General features: G+C 42.9%; 1 protein-coding gene across 1 annotated transcript in view; it reads right to left on the reverse strand.

Annotated features, from left to right (window-relative positions):
• Nucleotides 1–18,558, reverse strand: part of GALNT17 (polypeptide N-acetylgalactosaminyltransferase 17) — a 444,417-nt gene that overhangs the window by 302,680 nt on the left and 123,179 nt on the right. Inside the window, exon 2 of the mRNA XM_044005254.1 lies at nt 9,276–9,459. Within this exon, the coding sequence (XP_043861189.1) occupies nt 9,276–9,459 (184 nt within the window). The remainder of the gene's footprint in view (nt 1–9,275; nt 9,460–18,558) is intronic.

Here is an 18,558-nt window from a genome sequence, read left to right on the forward strand (position 1 = left end):
ATTAGCTACTGAGCCTTAAACTAGAATAGCTTCACATTAGGCTTTAATAGCTCAAAACTGCACTAAGACTTTTAGGACACCCTATATAATTTCCAGAACAAGAAAAGTACTAGAACCAAAGGATTATATTAAACCAGGTCAGCAAATGGATCCCAAGAACCTCCAAGAAGCAATAAATAATACTCGGGCCCAGCTCTTTGTGATACCTTTCTACTGAGGCCCTGAGAAGAGAGTCTGGTCTCCTGGCTGAAGTGGACACTCAGCCACCAGAGAAGCATGGAATTCTCCTGAATCCTGATGGCTCATGGAAGGTCTCGAGTCCTTCAACGCTGGTAGCCACCCTGATTAGTAGTTGAGGAGTTCATTTTCAAGAGCCAAGCAGAGTTGGACCCTAGAGAGAACTGGAGGAACTGGTTGACCTGCAGACAAGTGGAGAGGGGTCACTAGGGCAAGACCTTTATTCATTGCAGAGTATAGGCTGGTCTATGAAAGGCTTTTCTAGCTGGTGTAAAGGGGTTAGGTAACAGAGTAAGTTTGACCCAATAATCCTTAAGATGAAAAGGTTCTCCCATATTCCTGGGCTCATGTTCCCATCTCTGCCCTGAATCCTCTTTCCTCTCTATATGCCCTACGTGATCTCATCAGCAACCATGATCATCTCTATACAGATGACTACACACTTCATCTCTGTCTCTTTCTGACTTGTTAATGGGTTTGAGTCCCAGATATGTCATTTACTCCTTCTATGACCTTGGGCAAATCACTTAACCTCTCTTGGCCTTAATGACTTCACCTGTATAATAGGGATAATAACAGTGCTATCACCTATCTCACGGGGTTGTTGTAAGTAAAACTGCAGAATGAATCCAATCCTGCATTTCCAACAACCTATCTCATGGGCATCTTAGAAACAAAATATGTGAAACAAACCTTACCAGCTTTCTTTTCAAATAAGATAGGTAGTGTGAGCATTGTCATGTCCATTGTGCAGGTGAAGAAACTAAAAAATAATAACAGCAATAACGGCTAGCATTTATGCAATGCTTTAGTATAGTACTTTCCTACAGGTAGCATTTGTATAGCACTTCAGGGTTTCCAAAGAGCTTTACACATATGCTCTCATTGGATCCTCACAAAAACCCTGGGAGGTAAGTACTATTACTGTACAGAAAAGGAAACTGAGGCAGAAGTTAAGTGACTTACCCAAGATCACACAGGTAGGAAGTAATTGAGCTGGATTTGAACTCAGCCCTTTATCCACTGTGATACTTAGCTACCCAAAAAGATAAATTATATGCATATGCATGCATGCGTGCATGTATGTATGTATATATGTGCATGCATGTATATGTAGATATATAATAAATGTATGTGAATATGTTAAGTGATTTGCAAACCTTAAAGTGCTATATAAATAATAGCTATTATTACTCCTAACTTCCTATTCATAATAAAGGATTGACATCTTTACCTGGATATCCCACAGGCACCAAAATCCATCCCTTAGCTTATTGCATAGGTCACTGGACTTGAGTCAGGAAGACCTTTGGTAGAATTTTGCCTCAGACACTAGCTGTGGGACCTACTGCAAGTCCTTAACCTCTCTGTACCTCAGTTTCCTGATCTGAAAAATAAGGGAGGTTCAGGTGTTTTGCTATTGTTCCCATTTATGTCTGACTCTTCATGGCCCCATTTTACATATGAGGAACGGAGGTAGATAGAAGTTAAGTGACTTGCTCAGGATCACAAAGCTAGTAAGTGTCTGAGGCAGGATTCAAACCGTCATCCAGATCTCATGTCCAAGACTCGATCTCAAATTCAACCTCTCCCAAACAGAACTTACTATCTTGCCCCCAAAATCAATTTCTTATGAGAGCCCACCATTTTTCCATTTATTCAATTTCACCACCTCAGAATCATCCTTCACTCTTTGCACTCCCTTACAACTCCCCAGAGCCAATTCATTTCTGGGTCTAATGGATTCTACTTCCACAACATCTCTCCCATTAATCAGCCCCCACTTTCATTCTCATGGCCACCACCCAAGACCACGTCCTTCTCCCCTCCGGACCAATACAAAGAAAAAGAGCTCTTTAATAATTAGAACTGTCCAGAAATCAAAGGAGTGAGCCACCTGCCACTGAACATCTAACAAGCAGAAGGTGGATGGCCATCTCAGGAGCCAATAGGATTCATGATTTCAGTAGAGGTTTAACTGGATGACATCTGAGGTCCCTCTCTACTCTTAAATTGTATAATAACTGTGATTTCGTCATAACAACTCACAATTTTATGGCAGAAAGGAACCAAAGTCCTTGGCATTATTAAGTGGTTCAATATCAGAGACAGATAGCAGTTTATCAATGAAAAGTTCATTAAAGAAAACACATTTTCCAATGTACCCTAAGGACCACCATGGAACCAGATGGAAATATACTTGCAATATGGGTTGTCTCCCACCATTAGAATAGAAACTGTTCTAGAGCATGCCTCTCTTGCTTTTCTATTTAGATCCCTAGCTCTCAGGACACTGCTTGGTATACAGTAAGTATATAAATGCTTTTTTCATTCATTCATTCATTTACAAAGAGTTTTCCTTACAGAGGTAGGCAGTATGAACATGATTATACCCATGGTACAAGTGAGAAAACCAAGGCCCAGAGAGGGAAAGTGATTTTCCCAAGGTTAAGTGACATAGCTGGGATCTGAACCCACTGATAATGTCAAAGCCAGGATTCAAACCAAGTTCTGCTTATGCTCCAACTTTCTCCACTACACCAGACTATCATCAGCTGTGATTAATAAGTAATCAGAAGGAATGGACAAAAGCTTGTCCCCTTTCACTGAACAGGGCCACATCCATGGCTTCCCAAAACCTACCAGAGCTTGGGGTTGAGATACCATCATTCTTCAAACTCACAAGTTGCTGGGGAAATGGGTTTTATCTGAGTCGTCCCTGGATGTTGGCAGAGAATAAATACATAGAAGGATGTTCAGAACATGATATATTCAAGCCTCACGTCCATTTAGCTTCAGCCAGAAGCAGACACCACAATCGTTTGGCTGAAAATGAGTAACCTTTTCTGAAACTCTCGTTACTGGGCTCCCTGCCTTCTGTCTCTCCATCCTATTCTTCATTTCATGAGAAACCTTTGAAAACATTGTTTTCATTGCCTCCTTCCTTTGCTGAAAAGAAAGTCCAATTATCAATAACACACCTTATATCAAATACCTACTATGTGAGAGGAGACAGGACCTCCATGGTAAAGTCCAAATGTCTTAGCCTGTTCGTATACATCCTCCACAATCTTTTCTTTAAATCATTTTTCCATTAAAAAAGCATTTATTTTTTTCACTCTCCTATCCCCATCAAGAAATTTGAAAAAGAAAAACAAAATCCTGATAAAAAGTACGCAGTTAAGAAAATGACAGGGGCAGCTAGGTGGCGCAGTGGATAGAGCACCGGCTCTGGATTCAGGAGGACCTGAGTTCAAATCCGACCTCAGACACTTAACACATACTAGCTGTGTGACCCTGGGCAAATCACTTAACCCCAATTGCCTCACTAAAAAAAAAATAATAATAATAATAAAAAAAAAAAAGAAAATGACAGATTCCTTCATTGGCCATGTTCAAGCATGCATCTGGACTACCCTTTCTAGCCTTACCACCCAATGATCCCCAGGAAGCAAACAGGAAGCATCATAAGTCACATCTGAACACGGGTCCTCTGACTCTGGGGCACCTAGGTGGCGCCATAGTGCACTAAGCCTCAGGCCTGGAGTCAGGAAGACTCCTCTTCCTGAGTTCAAATCCATCTCAGATACTTACAACTGTGTGACCCTGGGCAAGTCACTTCACCCTGTTTGCTGCAGTTTCCTCATCTGTCAAATGAGCTGGAGAAGGAAATGGCCAACTGTTCCAGTATCTTTGCCAAGAAAACTCCAAATGAAGTCACAAAGAGTCGGACCCGACTGAAAAATGACTGAACAAGCTTTGACTCGGGAATCAATTTTTTTCATACCATGTTATACAGTCTCTATTCAATTCACACATTAAGAAATAAATACTGTATATGGATGGGAAGTGGAGACTAGCACTGAATAGGGAAAAAAGAGCAGGCTGGGTCACATCTGGGGAAAAAAACAAAGTGTTTTCGACAATTCTAAGCTGTTTTCTGCTACAAAAACCCAGCTTGCTAAAACCCAAAATCTACCCATGATGCTATCTATGTGGGTAGGAATAATGGAACATGGCTATCTCAGAAGAATTAACATTGCAAACGACCTTAGGGGCCACAGGCTTGAAGAAAACCCCAGCACTTTACTTCAGGATCAATCAATCCACAAGCATTTATTAAATGTCTCTTTGGTGCCAGGGACTCTGCCGGGCATTTGAAATACAGACACAAAGAACGAAAGGATCCCTGCTGACCAAGAGCTCATGTTCCAGTGGGGAAGACAACCAAGGAACCTGTAAGTATAAGCAGAATTGGCATAACTATCCCAACAGTGACTCCCGTGCTGTGCCTGGTCCTGTGGACAACACTGACTGCCCCCCATGCCCACTACACCATGCCCTCTGCCCCTAGGAAACTTCCAAAGCTCAAATGGCTCATTCTAAAGGCTGTTCCTGACTTCCCCAGTCTGTAGTCCCCTGCCACCTGCCCTGCCAAGTGCCTGTATAGTCACTCTGCCTGTGAGTTATGTTTACTGTCTGTATACATATTGTTTTCTGCTGATAGCAAGCACGAATTTGGGGGGAAAGTGAGACTTTTTGGCTCGCTCTGCTCTGCATCTGCTTCCCGGACTGGTTTCAACTTCACAAACAAGGCGTCCCCATGCCAAGTACCTCCTGGCAGCCCAACCCCCAATCCTTTCTTGACTCCTTTTGTGTGTTGTCTCCCCCCCTTTAAATTATAAGCTCCTTAAGGGCAGGGACTGTCTTTCTTTTTATTAATTGTATGCCCAGCACTTAGTACAATACCTCCCACATGTTGTTTAGGCATTTTTCAGTCATATCTGACTCTCCATGACCTCTTTTGGGGGTTTTCTTGGCAAAACTATTGGAGTGCTCTGCCATTTTCTTCTCCAGCTCATTTTACAGATGAGGAAATTGAGGCAAGCAGGGTGAAATGACTTGCCCAGGGTGACCCAGCGAGTAAGTGTCTGAAATAAATTTAAAGTCAGGTCTTCCTCACTTCAGGCCCCAGGCATTCAACCCACTGTGTCACCTACCTGGCACCTAGTAGGTACTTAATAAATGTCAGTTGGATTGGACTGTAGTAAGCACTCAATAAATGCTGATTGACATGTATGACTGGCAACAGAAGCAGGGCGTCACTTTATGAGAACAAAGACAATTAGAGGCACAGCCCCCTGTCTGCAATAGTATTTCACAAAGATTTTAAAAGTCCCTGGTGGGGTGGCGAGGTGGCGCTGCAGTGGATAAAGCACTAGCCCTGGATTCAGGAGGACCTGAGTTCAATTCTGGCCTCAGACACTTCACACTTACTAGCTGTGTGACCCTGGGTAAGTCACTTAACCCTGATTGTCCCACACAAAAAAAAAAAAGTCCCTGGAAGGTGAATTTATGGACAAGATGAGATGTGGACTGGTCATCAACAGTAGCAATGGAAGGAATGATGACACTGATGAGATCAAGGTTCTATAGAAGTTTTCTATTAATTTCTGTTCTTATATTTATTAATTATATGAATAATTCAGGATTGATATTAATGTTAATAATGAAAATCTCATTTTAAAAGCAGGATATGGAGAGGCTTTGTGGTGGAGAAGGGAGGAACTGAGAGCTGGTTTCAGAGGCAGCAATGAATGGATGAATGAATATTCATTAAGCACTTACTATGTGCCCAGCAATGTAATTAAGTCCTGAGTATACAGATACAAAAATAAGGTAGTCTCTGTCCTCAAGGTGCTTATTTACTAAGGAGGAACCTGGGTTCAAGTCAGGACTGTGACACATACTTTCTGCATGACCCTAGAGAAGTCACTTAACCTCTGCACTTCCCCAAGCATCTGGTACCGAGTAAGCACTCATCCTCCTGGGTGGAAGGAATTTCCTCATCAAAAGTTCCTTATGTTCTTGAAATCAGGGGTCCAGTCCAAGAAAGAAAGTGGGGGAAGAAAAGGCTGGGATCTGTACTTTTCAAAGCTATTCAAGGGTGGGCCTATTTCAACGCCTCCTGAGCTACTAGCAATTTGTGCTTGAATGTCAGAAATCTGTGACATAAGGGTTTGGTCTCAGATGAACTGGAGGAATGCCTGAGGCATTTTCAAAGTATCCACTAGACCAGGCAGGATTTAATTTACTGGATCCACCAGCACAATTTATTTCCCCAGAAGCAAACAGACGGCAGTTTTGATGGAAGAAAATACATTCAAGTTCACAAGAGACACTAGGGCCTTCCAGTATTTAACAAGGTGGGGAAAGAGCTGAAGGGCCCTACTGGGCTAAGTTCCTTAACCTGACATCAAATAGTAAGCTTTAGCGTGTGTGTGTGTGTGTGTGTGTGTGTGTGTGTGTGTGTGTGTGTGTGTGTGTGTGTGTCTGTGAGAGATAGAGAGAGAGGAGAAGACAAGACAAGAGAAAAGAAGACAAGAGAAGAGAAGGGGGAGGGAAGGAGGGAGGGAGGGAGGGAAACAGGGAGAGAGAAAGGGGAGGAGACAGAGAGTAAAAAGAAGAGAGAAAGGGAAAGGGGAGAAAGAGAATATGAGTATGAAAGTGATGGAAGAGATAGAAATATTATTTTTTTAAATTTTATTTATTTATTTATTTGCTTTTTGGTGAGGCAATTGGGGTTAAGTGACTTGCCCAGGGTCACACAGCTAGTAAGTGTTAAGTGTCTGAGGCTGGATTTGAACTCAAGTCCTCCTGACTCTAGGACTAGTACTCTATCCATTGTGCCACCTAGCTGCCCCCCTTTATAAATTTATTTTTTGGTGGGGCAATGAGGGTTAAGTGACTTGCCCAGGGTCACACAGCTAGTAAGTGTCAAGTGTCTGAGGCTAGATTTGAACTCAGGTCCTCATGAATCCAGGGCCGGTGCTTTATCCACTGTGCCACCTAGCTAACCCCCCCCCTTTTTTAAATTTAATTTAATTTTTGTGTGTGTGAGGCAATTGGAGTTAAGTGACTTGCCCAGGGTCACACAGCTAGTAAGTGTCAAGTGTCTGAGGTCAAATTTGAACTCAGGTCCTAACTCTAAGGTCGGTGCTCTATCCACTGTGCCTCCTAGCTGCCCCTAAGAGATAGAAATATTATAGAACATTGGACAAGAAAGCAGTAGACTTGGGTTAAGATCTGAAGTCAGCCTTACTAGCTGTTTGATCTTAGTCAAGTTATTTACTTACCTCTGTGAGTCTCAGTTTTGTCTTCTATAAAATGGGGAGGGGGGCTGCTATTCTGTAGTTGCTTTGTGGGCTGATTGAGATAATGTAAGTGAAGGTATTTTGTGAAACCATAAAAGCCCTTTGTAAATGTAAGGTGTTATTATATAAAGACAGATACAAGAAAATAAGCACAAAGGCAGGCTCTATAAGCAGACTGGACAGAGGGAAACAAAGACATAAAGACTGAATCAGTTCCATTTAATCAGCATTTTATGAAGTTCTTACTAGATGCCCTGGGGTAACAAGACAATAATAAACCCTGCCCTTAAGGAATTTGCATTCTACTGGATCTACTGGAGTGAGGGACAGGGAACAACATCTCTCTCTCTCTCTCTCTCTCTCTCTCTCTCTCTTTCTCTCTCTCTCTCTCTCTCTCTCCCTCCCTCCCTCCTTTCCTCCCTCCTCTCTCCTCTTTCCTTCTCTCTCATCTCTTTCTTTGTATCTTTCTATCTCTGTCATACATTATATATGTGTTAATATATGCATGTTATATATTATAGACATGGATTATATAATATTTTATGTGTGTATTATGATATGCACATATGTTTGTATATATGGCATATACCTAGACATAGAAAGACACACTGAAGGGCAGTTAGGTGGCACAGTGGATAAAGCACCAGCCCTGGATTCAGGAGTACCTGAGTTCAAATCTGGCCTCAGATACTTGACACTTACTAGCTGTGTGACCCTGGGCAAGTCGCTTAACCCCCATTGTCTGCCCCCCCCCCAAAAAAATGAATTGACTGGGGCAGGTAGGTGGTGCAGTGGATAGAGTCAGGAGAACCTGAGTTCAAATCCAGCCTCGGACACTTAATACTTGCTAGCTGTGTGACCCTAGGCAAGTCACTTATCCCCAATTGCCTCACCAAAAAAAAAAAAAAATTAATTGACTAATATTGCTTTAATCCAAAGTTTTCTCTGTAATCAAGGAGATTGGGCTGAATGTTCTCTAAGGTCTCTCCTAACTCTCAGATTATATATTCTATGATTTAATAGCTGTATTTATATAATGTTTTAAGGTTTTCAAAGCACTTTACCTTCATTTCCTCATCTCATCCTCCCAACAACCCTGTGAGGAAGGTACAATAACTAGGTCCGCTTTATGGATGAGGAAACTGAGGCACAGGGAGAACATCACATGCCCAGGGTCCAAGTCAGGATCCTAACTCCAGCCCCAATACTCAATCTAACCTACCACCCTAAATAATAGGAAATGCTAGAGGGGCAGCTAGGTGGCACAGTGGATAAAGCACCAGCCCTGGATTCAGGAGGACCTAAGTTCAAATCCAGCCTCAGACACTTGACACTTACTGTGTGACCCTGAGGAAGTCACTTAACCCTCATTGCGCCCCCCCCAAAAAAAGCTATAAAAGACACAAATTTTATTTTGCTTCCATACAGACACAAATAGAGAATCATGGAATTTCAGAGTTGGAAGAATGAAGAGATATCAGGCACAATTTTTGCCATTTCTTTTCATCCCCAGCATGTAGCACAGGCCCTAACATGCAATAAGTCCTTAATAAAGGCTTCATTTATACCTTTGACTAGTATACTATCTCTGAGACTAATCAGTCTGGGAAAGTTCTCATCTTATATATCAAATAGGACTCACTTTTATTTCTCCCCAAATCTCTTCCTTTATATTCAATATTACCAAAAAAAGTATCCCACAAAGACAGCCATCCATGGTCTTTGCTCATATCACTCCATACTTGAAATTTTCATCAAAACATACCAAGCATGAGCTGGAGATGTAGAAAAGAAAACTTGTGAAGAATGTAGAAAAGGGAAGAAGAAGGAAGGTCAAAGGGAAGGTGCCACCTCGGTTCCCAAGGCGCCATCTTCCCTACTTACTTGGTTGGGCGGTAATCTGGTATGGATCGATCCAGTGAAATCTTTTCACTAAGGTAGGAATTGTAGCCATATTTCTCATGAGGACCCTTGGCCTTTTCTTCTTCCGCTGGAGAAAGGGTGGCAGGGAGCCCCCCTTTGCCCCGCCCACCATAGCCTTCGATAAGCCCAAGGGACTTGGATAAGCCTGGAGAAATAAGGAAAAAAAATAAGGAAAAACAGATGACTTTCAGAAGATCATCAAGCATGGTACATAACGTCAGCCTCCCTCCAAGCCCAGGTACAATCTAAAAGGAATCTCTGAAACCCTCCAACTCAATGGGACTTCCTGATCCTTTGAGAAAGCAAGCGAGAGGGGACCTGAGAGGAGATGGAATCCAACCTCTTCATTTTACAGATGAGGGAACTAAGGCCCAGAGAGATTCAGTAACTTGTTCAAGATCACACAGTTAGTAACAGAGAGGGGCAGCGGAGACTCAGGAGGTGAGTGGGGACTACATGTTGAAATACGAAGGGGCAGCATGAGAGAGCTGGAGTTAGGTTTGTAGAAGAGAATTAGATTTGGAGTCTGAGAACCAGGGAATCCTACCTCTTTCAATTACTACCTGAGCCCAGCGATTAGTAGTAAATGACAGGTAAGCCAGTTTCTGAGTGATGGTTTTTATCACCTATTTTTTTTAAGAAGTGGGAGGGGAGGGGCAGCTAGATGGCACAGTGGTTAAAGCACTGGCCCTGGATGCAGGAGGACCTGAGTTCAAATCTGGCCTCAGACACTTGACACTTACTAGCTGTATGACCCTGGGCAAGTCACTTAACCCCATTGCCTGCAAAAATTTAAAAAAAAAATTTTAATTTAAATTAAAAAAAAAAAAGAAGTGGGGGGGGGAAGTCTTAGACTAGATGACTTCTAAGGTCCCTTCTGGGTTCTCAATCCTAGATCTTTGCCCCTCGGCTTCTTCATATGCTTTTTTTTTTTTTTTTGGCGGGGCAATGAGGGTTAAGTGACTTGCCCAGGGACATACAGCTACTAAGTGTCAAGTGTCTGAGGTCAAATTTGAACTCAGGTCCTCCTGAATCCAGGGCTGGAGCTTTATCCACTGCGCCACCTAGCTGCCCCCTCTTCATATGCTTTTAACCTTTTTGGGCCTCAGTTTCCTCACCTGTAAATTAAGAGAGTTGGACTAAATCACCTCTAAGGTCAGCTTTAGATCTATGTTCCTATGACTTCTATCACTGCAAAGAAGCAAAGTCTCTGCCCAAAGGCTAGTGTCCTTGAGGCAAACACCTCAGGCCAGTCATAGTCCTGAAATGTGGCCTCAGAATGAGAAAAGGAACTTTGATCATCTATCCTCTAAAACCAGCCAGGGAGCCAGTTCCTTCAGCTGGACAGCAAGCTCTGGTTATTTATGTCTGCTGCCCTTACTCCTCGAGTGGAGTAAGCACCCATGTAGTTAGAGATCCCCAGGAGGAGAACAGGTTGAATGAAAACTCTGAAGAGAAAAGCCTGGATAACTGCAAGGGGGAAGGCACCCTGGCTTCACACCAAGCAAGCTGAATGCAGATTGCTTTTAGAATGAGTTTTAAGGGTACCTGTCTCCAGCCCAGAGCTTAGTGGAATGGGTTTATTTAAATTTCATGTAAATGGCAAATGGAAATATGCAAAGTCAGAGAATGAATCACAGATAAGGGGAGAAAATACACAAAACATTTCGATCCATGATAAGTAAAATGAAGCTTCTGTCATAAACCAACGCTGTCAAGGGGCACCTGGCATTTCCCCCTGCCCACAACCATCCCTTCTTATCGAAGGCTTGACTGTCAAATGAACAGCCTGATGGGCAATTTTTTAACCCCAGATTTTTTTTTTCTCCTTCTTGGAAAGAGAACGTTTTTAGCATCTGCCCAAGTGCCTTTCCTCTGAGATTACCTGCAATCTACTCTGTATGTGCTGGAGAAGGAGATGGCAAACCACTCTAGTATCTTTGCCAAGAAAACCCCAAATGGGGTCACAAAGAGTCAGACACGACTGAAAAATGACTGAACAACAACAATTCTATAAATATCTGATATTAAAGGCAGAGACTGTATTTTTTTTTTTGCCTTCCTTTGTAACCCTAGTGCTTAACATGGTGCCTGAGATATAGTAAGCAGATGATATATAGATGGATGGATAAGGAGAAGGGAGAGAGGAGAATGGATGGATAGATGAACTTAGAGGGATAAGGAAGAGGATGAATGGATGGGAATGAATATAAACATGATGATTGATGAAGGTGAGGATGCATAGGGATGAGGATGGATGGAAGGATGAGGAAGAATGGGGGTGAGAAGAATGTATGGAAGAGATGGATGGGTAGATGAGAAATGGATAGATGAATATGGATAAGGATGGATAAAGAAGATGGAATGGGGCAGCTAGGTGGCGCAATGGATAGAGCACCAGCCCTGGAGTCAGGAGGACCTGAGTTCAAATCCGACCTCAGACACTTAACACTTACTAGCTGTGTGACCCTGGGCAAGTCACTTAACCCCAATTGCCTCACTAAAAAATAAATAAATAAAAATAAAAATAAAGAAGATGGAAAAATGAAGAGGCGGATGAAGTGGAGGATAGATGACAACATGAATGAATGATGATGGAAATACATGACAATGTAGATGGTGAAGAAGATGCAGGATAAATAAGGATAAAGATAATGAGGATGGTTTCCCATTTGCTACTTCCATCCAGTCCCTAGGGAGCACTCTGCAGCTCCAGGGTATACACAGGGCACTCCATACCTACAAGGGCATTGAGATGTGGTAAAAAGCAGCCCTATCCTTGCAGTCAAGGATCTGGGTTCAAATCTTGCCTTAAACATTAATGGGGTGACCCACCCCTCTTACAATATGAGCTCCTTGAAGACAGGTATCATTTTTGCTTTCTTTGGATCTCCAGAATTTAATATAATGCCTAGCCCATAGTAAACCCTTAATAGATCACTTATCCTGTCAGGGCCTCAGTTTCCTCAAATATAAAACCAGAGGTTTTGACTTGATGGCCTCAAGGACCCTTTCAGATCTAAATCTATGATCCTATCATCTCCCCCCCTACCCCCCCCCCCGCCAGCTAACATTTGTGTAGCACTTAAGATTTGCAAAGTCATTTGATCCCCATCACTTCCATTTGAAAGGATGGCACCAGCCCCAGCCCCTTCAGCATCAGCAAACAGGCAGACAGGAGAACACAGAGAGATCAGAAAACACGACCAAAACATTCTCTTTGTGGCATGGAACAGGGAAGCAGCAGCAATTCCACTGAGATCACAGGCAAGAGACTGATTCTACTTGGCAGAAAGTCCCTGACAACGAACACAAGGCAGACATAGAAATACCTCCCTCCCCCTGCTCCAATAAAGGCAGAAAGTTGGCCTTCGGAACGGCCCAAAGCACCTGATGAACAGAGAGCTCAAACACCCTCTCGGGCTAAGCCTGTGTTCTGTCCTTCAAAGGCCCCTTCAGAGACGCTGCCATTACAATTGTCTCTATTCCCACCAACACTGCCCCAGATCCAAGCATCATGGCTTCCCAACCCTCAACAGCCCATGACTCATCTTTGCATCCCTAGAGCCTAACAAAGTTCATGACCTGCAGAGTATGGGCTCAATAAACTCACATTGGTACATGTTGGCTCCGCATTCTAGCAAATAATAGGCACTTAACAAATGCTTATCGATAGCCTCTTAAATTTAACAACTGGGGAAAGGGTAAACAAATTATGGCTTGTGGATGTAATGGAATATTATTGCACCATAAGAAATTATGAAAGAAATTACTTCAAAGAAAAGCAGATGGTATTAACTCATGCAAAGTGAAGTGAGCAGAACCAGGAGAAAATTTCTTATGTGGACAGCAACATCCTAGTGAAAAACAACTCTGAAAGACGTAGGAACTTGGAGCAATGCACTGACTGGTTGTGTCTCCACTCAAACAATGATGAAGTACATGACCCAGCTCCTACCAGAAGGAAGAGGGACTCAAGGTGCAGAAAGAGATGTATATTTTTGGACAGGCCAGTACATGAATTTGTTTTACATGACTTCTTATTTGTTACCCATTTTTCCCCTTCTTTCTCTAATTAATAGAGGATGGAGGGTGCAAAGATGAGAGAGGAAGATAGCAATAGTGATGATAAAAAAAAAAAGAAAAGAAAAGAAAACCATTGAAATAGATCTGAAATGGGGCAGCTAGCCCTGGATTCAGGAGGACCTGAGTTCAAAACCAGCCTCAGACATTGGATACTGTGTGACCCTGGGCAAGTCACTTAACCCTCATTGCCCCACCCCCCCAAAATAGATCTGAAATGCACAGAAGGCAAGCAGGACAGTTCTGAAAGTAATGTTATTATGGAATGTTTTTTAAAGCCATTGGGGCAGCTAGGTGGTGCAGTGGATAAAGTGCTGGCCCTAGATTCAGGAGGACCTGAGTTCAAATTTGGCCTCAGACACTTGACACTTACTAGCTGTGTGACCCTGGGCAAGTCACTTAACCCCCATTGCCCACCCCCCAAAAAAGCCATTGGTATAAAATAGAGATTCATGGTTTCATAGGAATTTTTTTTGTTCTTTGCTGTTTAAGAAAATGTTTCTTGCCATTTTCCACTCTTTCATTTTTTTAATTCAAGTTTTCTTATACAAAATTACTCACATGGTAATGTTTTACATAATTGCAATGTATAACCTATATCTGATTGCTTACCACCTCAGGGAGCGGGAAGGGGAAGGAGGGAAAGAGGGATGAAATTTGGAACTCAAAACTTTAAATATAAATGTTTATTATCAAAAAAGAAAGAAAGAAATATTTTTTTTGTCTTTAGGGTTGTAATTTTAAAAATTTAAATGAAAAAACTTACACATATGTATGTGTATATGTATGTATACATGCATATATATTAATTTATATTCTCAATGCCAATCATCATGCCTGATACATAGTAGGCATTTAATAAATGTAACTGAAATGTAAAAAATAAAAATAAAAAGCATATAGCTATGCATAAGATTAGACAAGTACATGCAAGATATGTATCAAATACAAGTTAACCTTGAATGGGAAGACTCTGCTGCAGAGACTAAGAAAGGCCTCAAGGGGGCGGCTAGGTGGCGCAGTGGATAAAGCACCAGCCCTGGATTCAGGAGGACCTGAGTTCAAATCCGCCCTCAGACACTTGACACTTACTAGCTGAGTGACCCTGGGCAAGTCACTTTGAAAAAATGAAAACAAAAACAAAAACAAAAACAAACCAACAAAAACAAAACAAGAAAGGCCTCAAGTTGGGCTGAGTTTTAAAGGAAGCTGGAACTTCTAGGTAAGGAGGAGTTTTCCAATCCCTGGGCACAAAGATTCAAAGCTGTGGCTCCCTATTGCCATTTACCATACCCAACTTCTTCCCTCTTGGCATTCAAGGCCCACTTTGTATTTGCCCTCCAGTGCAATGAAGACTATTTCCTCACTGCCCTCTGCACAGGCCATTCTCATCAGATCTCCACACTTTTGCTCATAGGGCTACTCCAGCTTTGCCTGCCTTCCCTTCTCCTTTCTCTCTATCCAAATCCTATCCTTCCTTCAGGACCTGGCACCTACTCTACTGGGCCCTTCTCTTGCCATTCCATCTTGCTCCTCTCCTCTTAACTCCTATTTTATTTCTCATCAATACCATAGTTTTACATCAACATTTTCCCCACTTGACCCTCTAACTGCACATCTTGCCTCCCCAGTGAGACTGAAGAGTGGGGGCTCTGCTTCCCTTCTGACCATACTAGGCCCAGAACATAGCTCATTCACCAATTTTTCCAATAATCAATAAATCCACTTTATCATATTATTATTATTGGTAACAATAATAATAAGCATCCAGTCCACTGAGAACCCAGCACAGTTTTCCCCTCTGCAAATGTTGGGGAAAGAAGAGTCAGACGTTGAAGAATTTAGGGCCACTTTCTGCCTTCCCACCTCCCCCTCTCCCCCTCCCTGCTTTTTCTCAAAAGCCACAAAACAGCCTCTGTGGCTTTCCTGAAAGCCTGCAGCCCAAAAGTCATTGAAGGAGCCTCAACTGGAATGAACAGAACTGACCTTGACTTTGACTTGGCTGCTCTGCCACAGTGGGAAGCTCCAGGTAGATTCCTTCTCTCCTTTTCTCTCTAGGAGCTGGGGGCAAAGGAGAAGTTGGCCCTTTTTGATTCTGGTTTAAAGGGGTGGCCTCCAACTCCAAGTCATCACCTGGGACAGTGGGGTAGAACTGCCTCTGAGCTGGGATGAGCTGACCTCTCATTCTCCCCCATGGGCCAATGTGCCACAGAAGAATGAGGAGGAAAGTAGGAGGTCCATTTGGCTTATTTTAGAATGGCACACTAATGGAAGAAATTCATGCCAATGTTACTTAAGATCCACAAGGGAAATGATCATCCCGGAATGGAATTTTTCTGGCAACGTCAAGGACTCCCACTCTGGGAGCCTCAAAAACAAACAAATAAACAACAACAAAAAAAAAAACACAAAAACGGATCACTCCATATCATGGAGAGACGACGGTGAACTATATGCAATGAGTGGCACAAAAGTTCATGAAAGCAGCAGAAAAAAGCAATCACAGGCTTGAGAATTACCCGCAGGAGTAAACCGAGGTGCTCACCTCAATGCATACATGCAAGACTCAAATTTGTGATAACTTAGCTGACAAAAGTTGCCTCAGGAAAGCTGGGAAGATACAAACACACACACATGTACATGTACATGTGCATACACACACACACACACACATATACACATACACCAGCTACTCCAGGATTTGTCATTTGCCCTTCTCTGAGTCTTCACTAGGACAGGATGGCACTTAACTATGATTTCATTGGCAAAGGAAACACCTTCTCCCAGTACTGGTCAGTAACTTCTCTGCAAAAGAGCTGACCAAGACACAGAGACTTCCCCAGAGTCACACAGACCCTGAGTCTTCCTGGCTCTGCCGGCATCATACCATGCCACCTCTTCTAAGGCCTTAACATGGTGCCTGGTATATAGCAGGTGCTCAATAAATGTTTACTGACTAGTTGGCCATCCGAGGGCCACCCTTAGGAATGTAATCCACTGTACCACCACTACCACCACCACCACATGTTTTACTGTGTTCGGCCGACTTGACTAACCTCAAAGGACAGAAAGAATAACAAATTTATCAAACATTTAGGCAGCATCTAAGGCTAATCGCAAAGCATCCTGGGACGCCATCCCTGCTTCTAATAGGGATCATGGCACACTCACAAATTCCTATCGTGTAAGTTAACAAATAGATTATAATTAATTATGGACAACTCTGTGCCAAATTATGATTTGTAAAATGCTTATGTACATTATCTAATTATAATATGGTAAGTGAATTTCTTTTCTGGACCAGACCTGTGATTTCCACTCATCCCCATATAGACCCTCATCACCTCTTTTCTAGTCTACTGCAACATCCTTCCAATTGGTCTCCCTGACACACATCTCTCCCCACCCCAATCTATCCTCCACCCAGAAGCCAAAATGATTTTCCTAATGTAAGGGACATAGCAACATAGATTTGGAGTTGTCCTCACTTTACAGATGAGGAAACTGAGTCTCAGAGAGGTTCAGGGCATTGGAACTAGTAAGAGTGTGAGATGGAATTAGGACTCAGGTCTTCCTGGTTCCCATTTTCAATATTCTAACCACGATGCCATGCTGCTTTTTTTAAAAGGTCTGAATGTGTCACCACCTTAAATTTAATAAACTTCAGTGGCTCCCTATTACCCCAGGATCAAATGTCAAGTCTTATATTTGGTATTTAAAGCCCTTTGCAACCTCATTCCTTACTACTTCTCATTTCACTCTCCTCTAAACACCAGATACCATAAGATTCAGCCACACTGGCCTATCATTCCTCAGACAAGACATTTCCATCTGACTCTGCCTTCCCATGAGCTGCCCCCCATGCCTGGAATTCTTTCTCTCATCCTTCTTGAAATTCAGGCTTCCTTTCATTCTCAGCTCCAACCCCATCTTCTGCAGGAGGTATTCCCTGGCCCTGGGGTTATAAGACATTTATATAGCACTTTAAGGTTTGCAAAGTAGTAAGTGCATGGGATATGTCTGGAGAACAGGGAATACATAATCTGGTTGGACAAAAGGGAACAACGTATAATAAGGCTGAACACTGGGTTGAAGCCTGATGAGAAAGGATGTTAAATGTCAGAATCACGAGTTTGGCCTTTAGTTTTCAGTCAGTGGGGAGCACTGGAGGGACATGGGCTCAGAAGACAGTGGCATGCTGGGTAGGCTCCATCAGGGAGATGCTGGAAGTGGGGAGCCCAGGAAGGAGGCTATAGCAACGGACCAGGAAGGTGGAACCAAAGCCTTGACCAGGATCGTGGCAGTTGGGATGGGAAGGGAAGCTAAGCTGCAGACATAATTCACAGTCTACTGATGTAGGAGGAGGGTGTTTGATATGCAAAAACCAAAGGTAACTCCAGGGTTTTGAGACTGATGGCTTTGGGAAATGACCGCATCATTTACAGAAATATGGTAGAGTAGAAGGTTCACTGAGGCTAGAGTCAGAAGACTCCCCCTGGGATCCAAATCCCAGCTCTGACACCAAGTGTGACTCTGGCTAACTCACTTTCACTCCCATGGGCCTCAGTTTCCTCAAATGGAAAAATGAAGGGGTAAGAAGATGTCTCCAAGATTTCTTCCAGCTCTATGTCTCTGACCCTCTGAAAGTTCATGTGGCCTCTAGAACAAGGCCTGAGCATGGCAACAGAAGAAATGCAGAGCCCATGACAGGCCTAGGCAAGAGGAAAATCTTCCAAACAGCCCCAGTCCAGCTCTGAGAGGACACCACACACAGAGACTTAAGAGATATTTTCAGAAACATTTTTCCCCTAAGGAAACTGCTCTTTGTTTGAAGGTCAAAGCATAACAGGCAGAAGCTGTGTCTCTCCTAAGAAAAAGAGGTAACAGCATGGGACTCAGGTAAGCAATGATGCTCCTTTAAAGACTTCCCACTGAGCCCTAAGGGGAGATCAAAAAGGAGCCATAATGTTCTTTGCCAACTCCCCCAAGCTAGGTGAGTATCGGGGATCTGTCCAGCCAAAGACTTTCACTCTGAGCCAGAGTTAAGTGCTGTCATTAGCCTTTGCGGCTATCACTATTTGTCAGTTCCAATAGTTCTTAAATCCAAACGTTCACTGGGTCACTAGGGTATCTTCTGGTAGGGCAAAGGATTCAGAGACCA

The sequence above is a fragment of the Dromiciops gliroides genome, chromosome 4 (assembly GCF_019393635.1).
Source record: "Dromiciops gliroides isolate mDroGli1 chromosome 4, mDroGli1.pri, whole genome shotgun sequence".
NCBI classification, from domain to species: domain Eukaryota; kingdom Metazoa; phylum Chordata; class Mammalia; order Microbiotheria; family Microbiotheriidae; genus Dromiciops; species Dromiciops gliroides.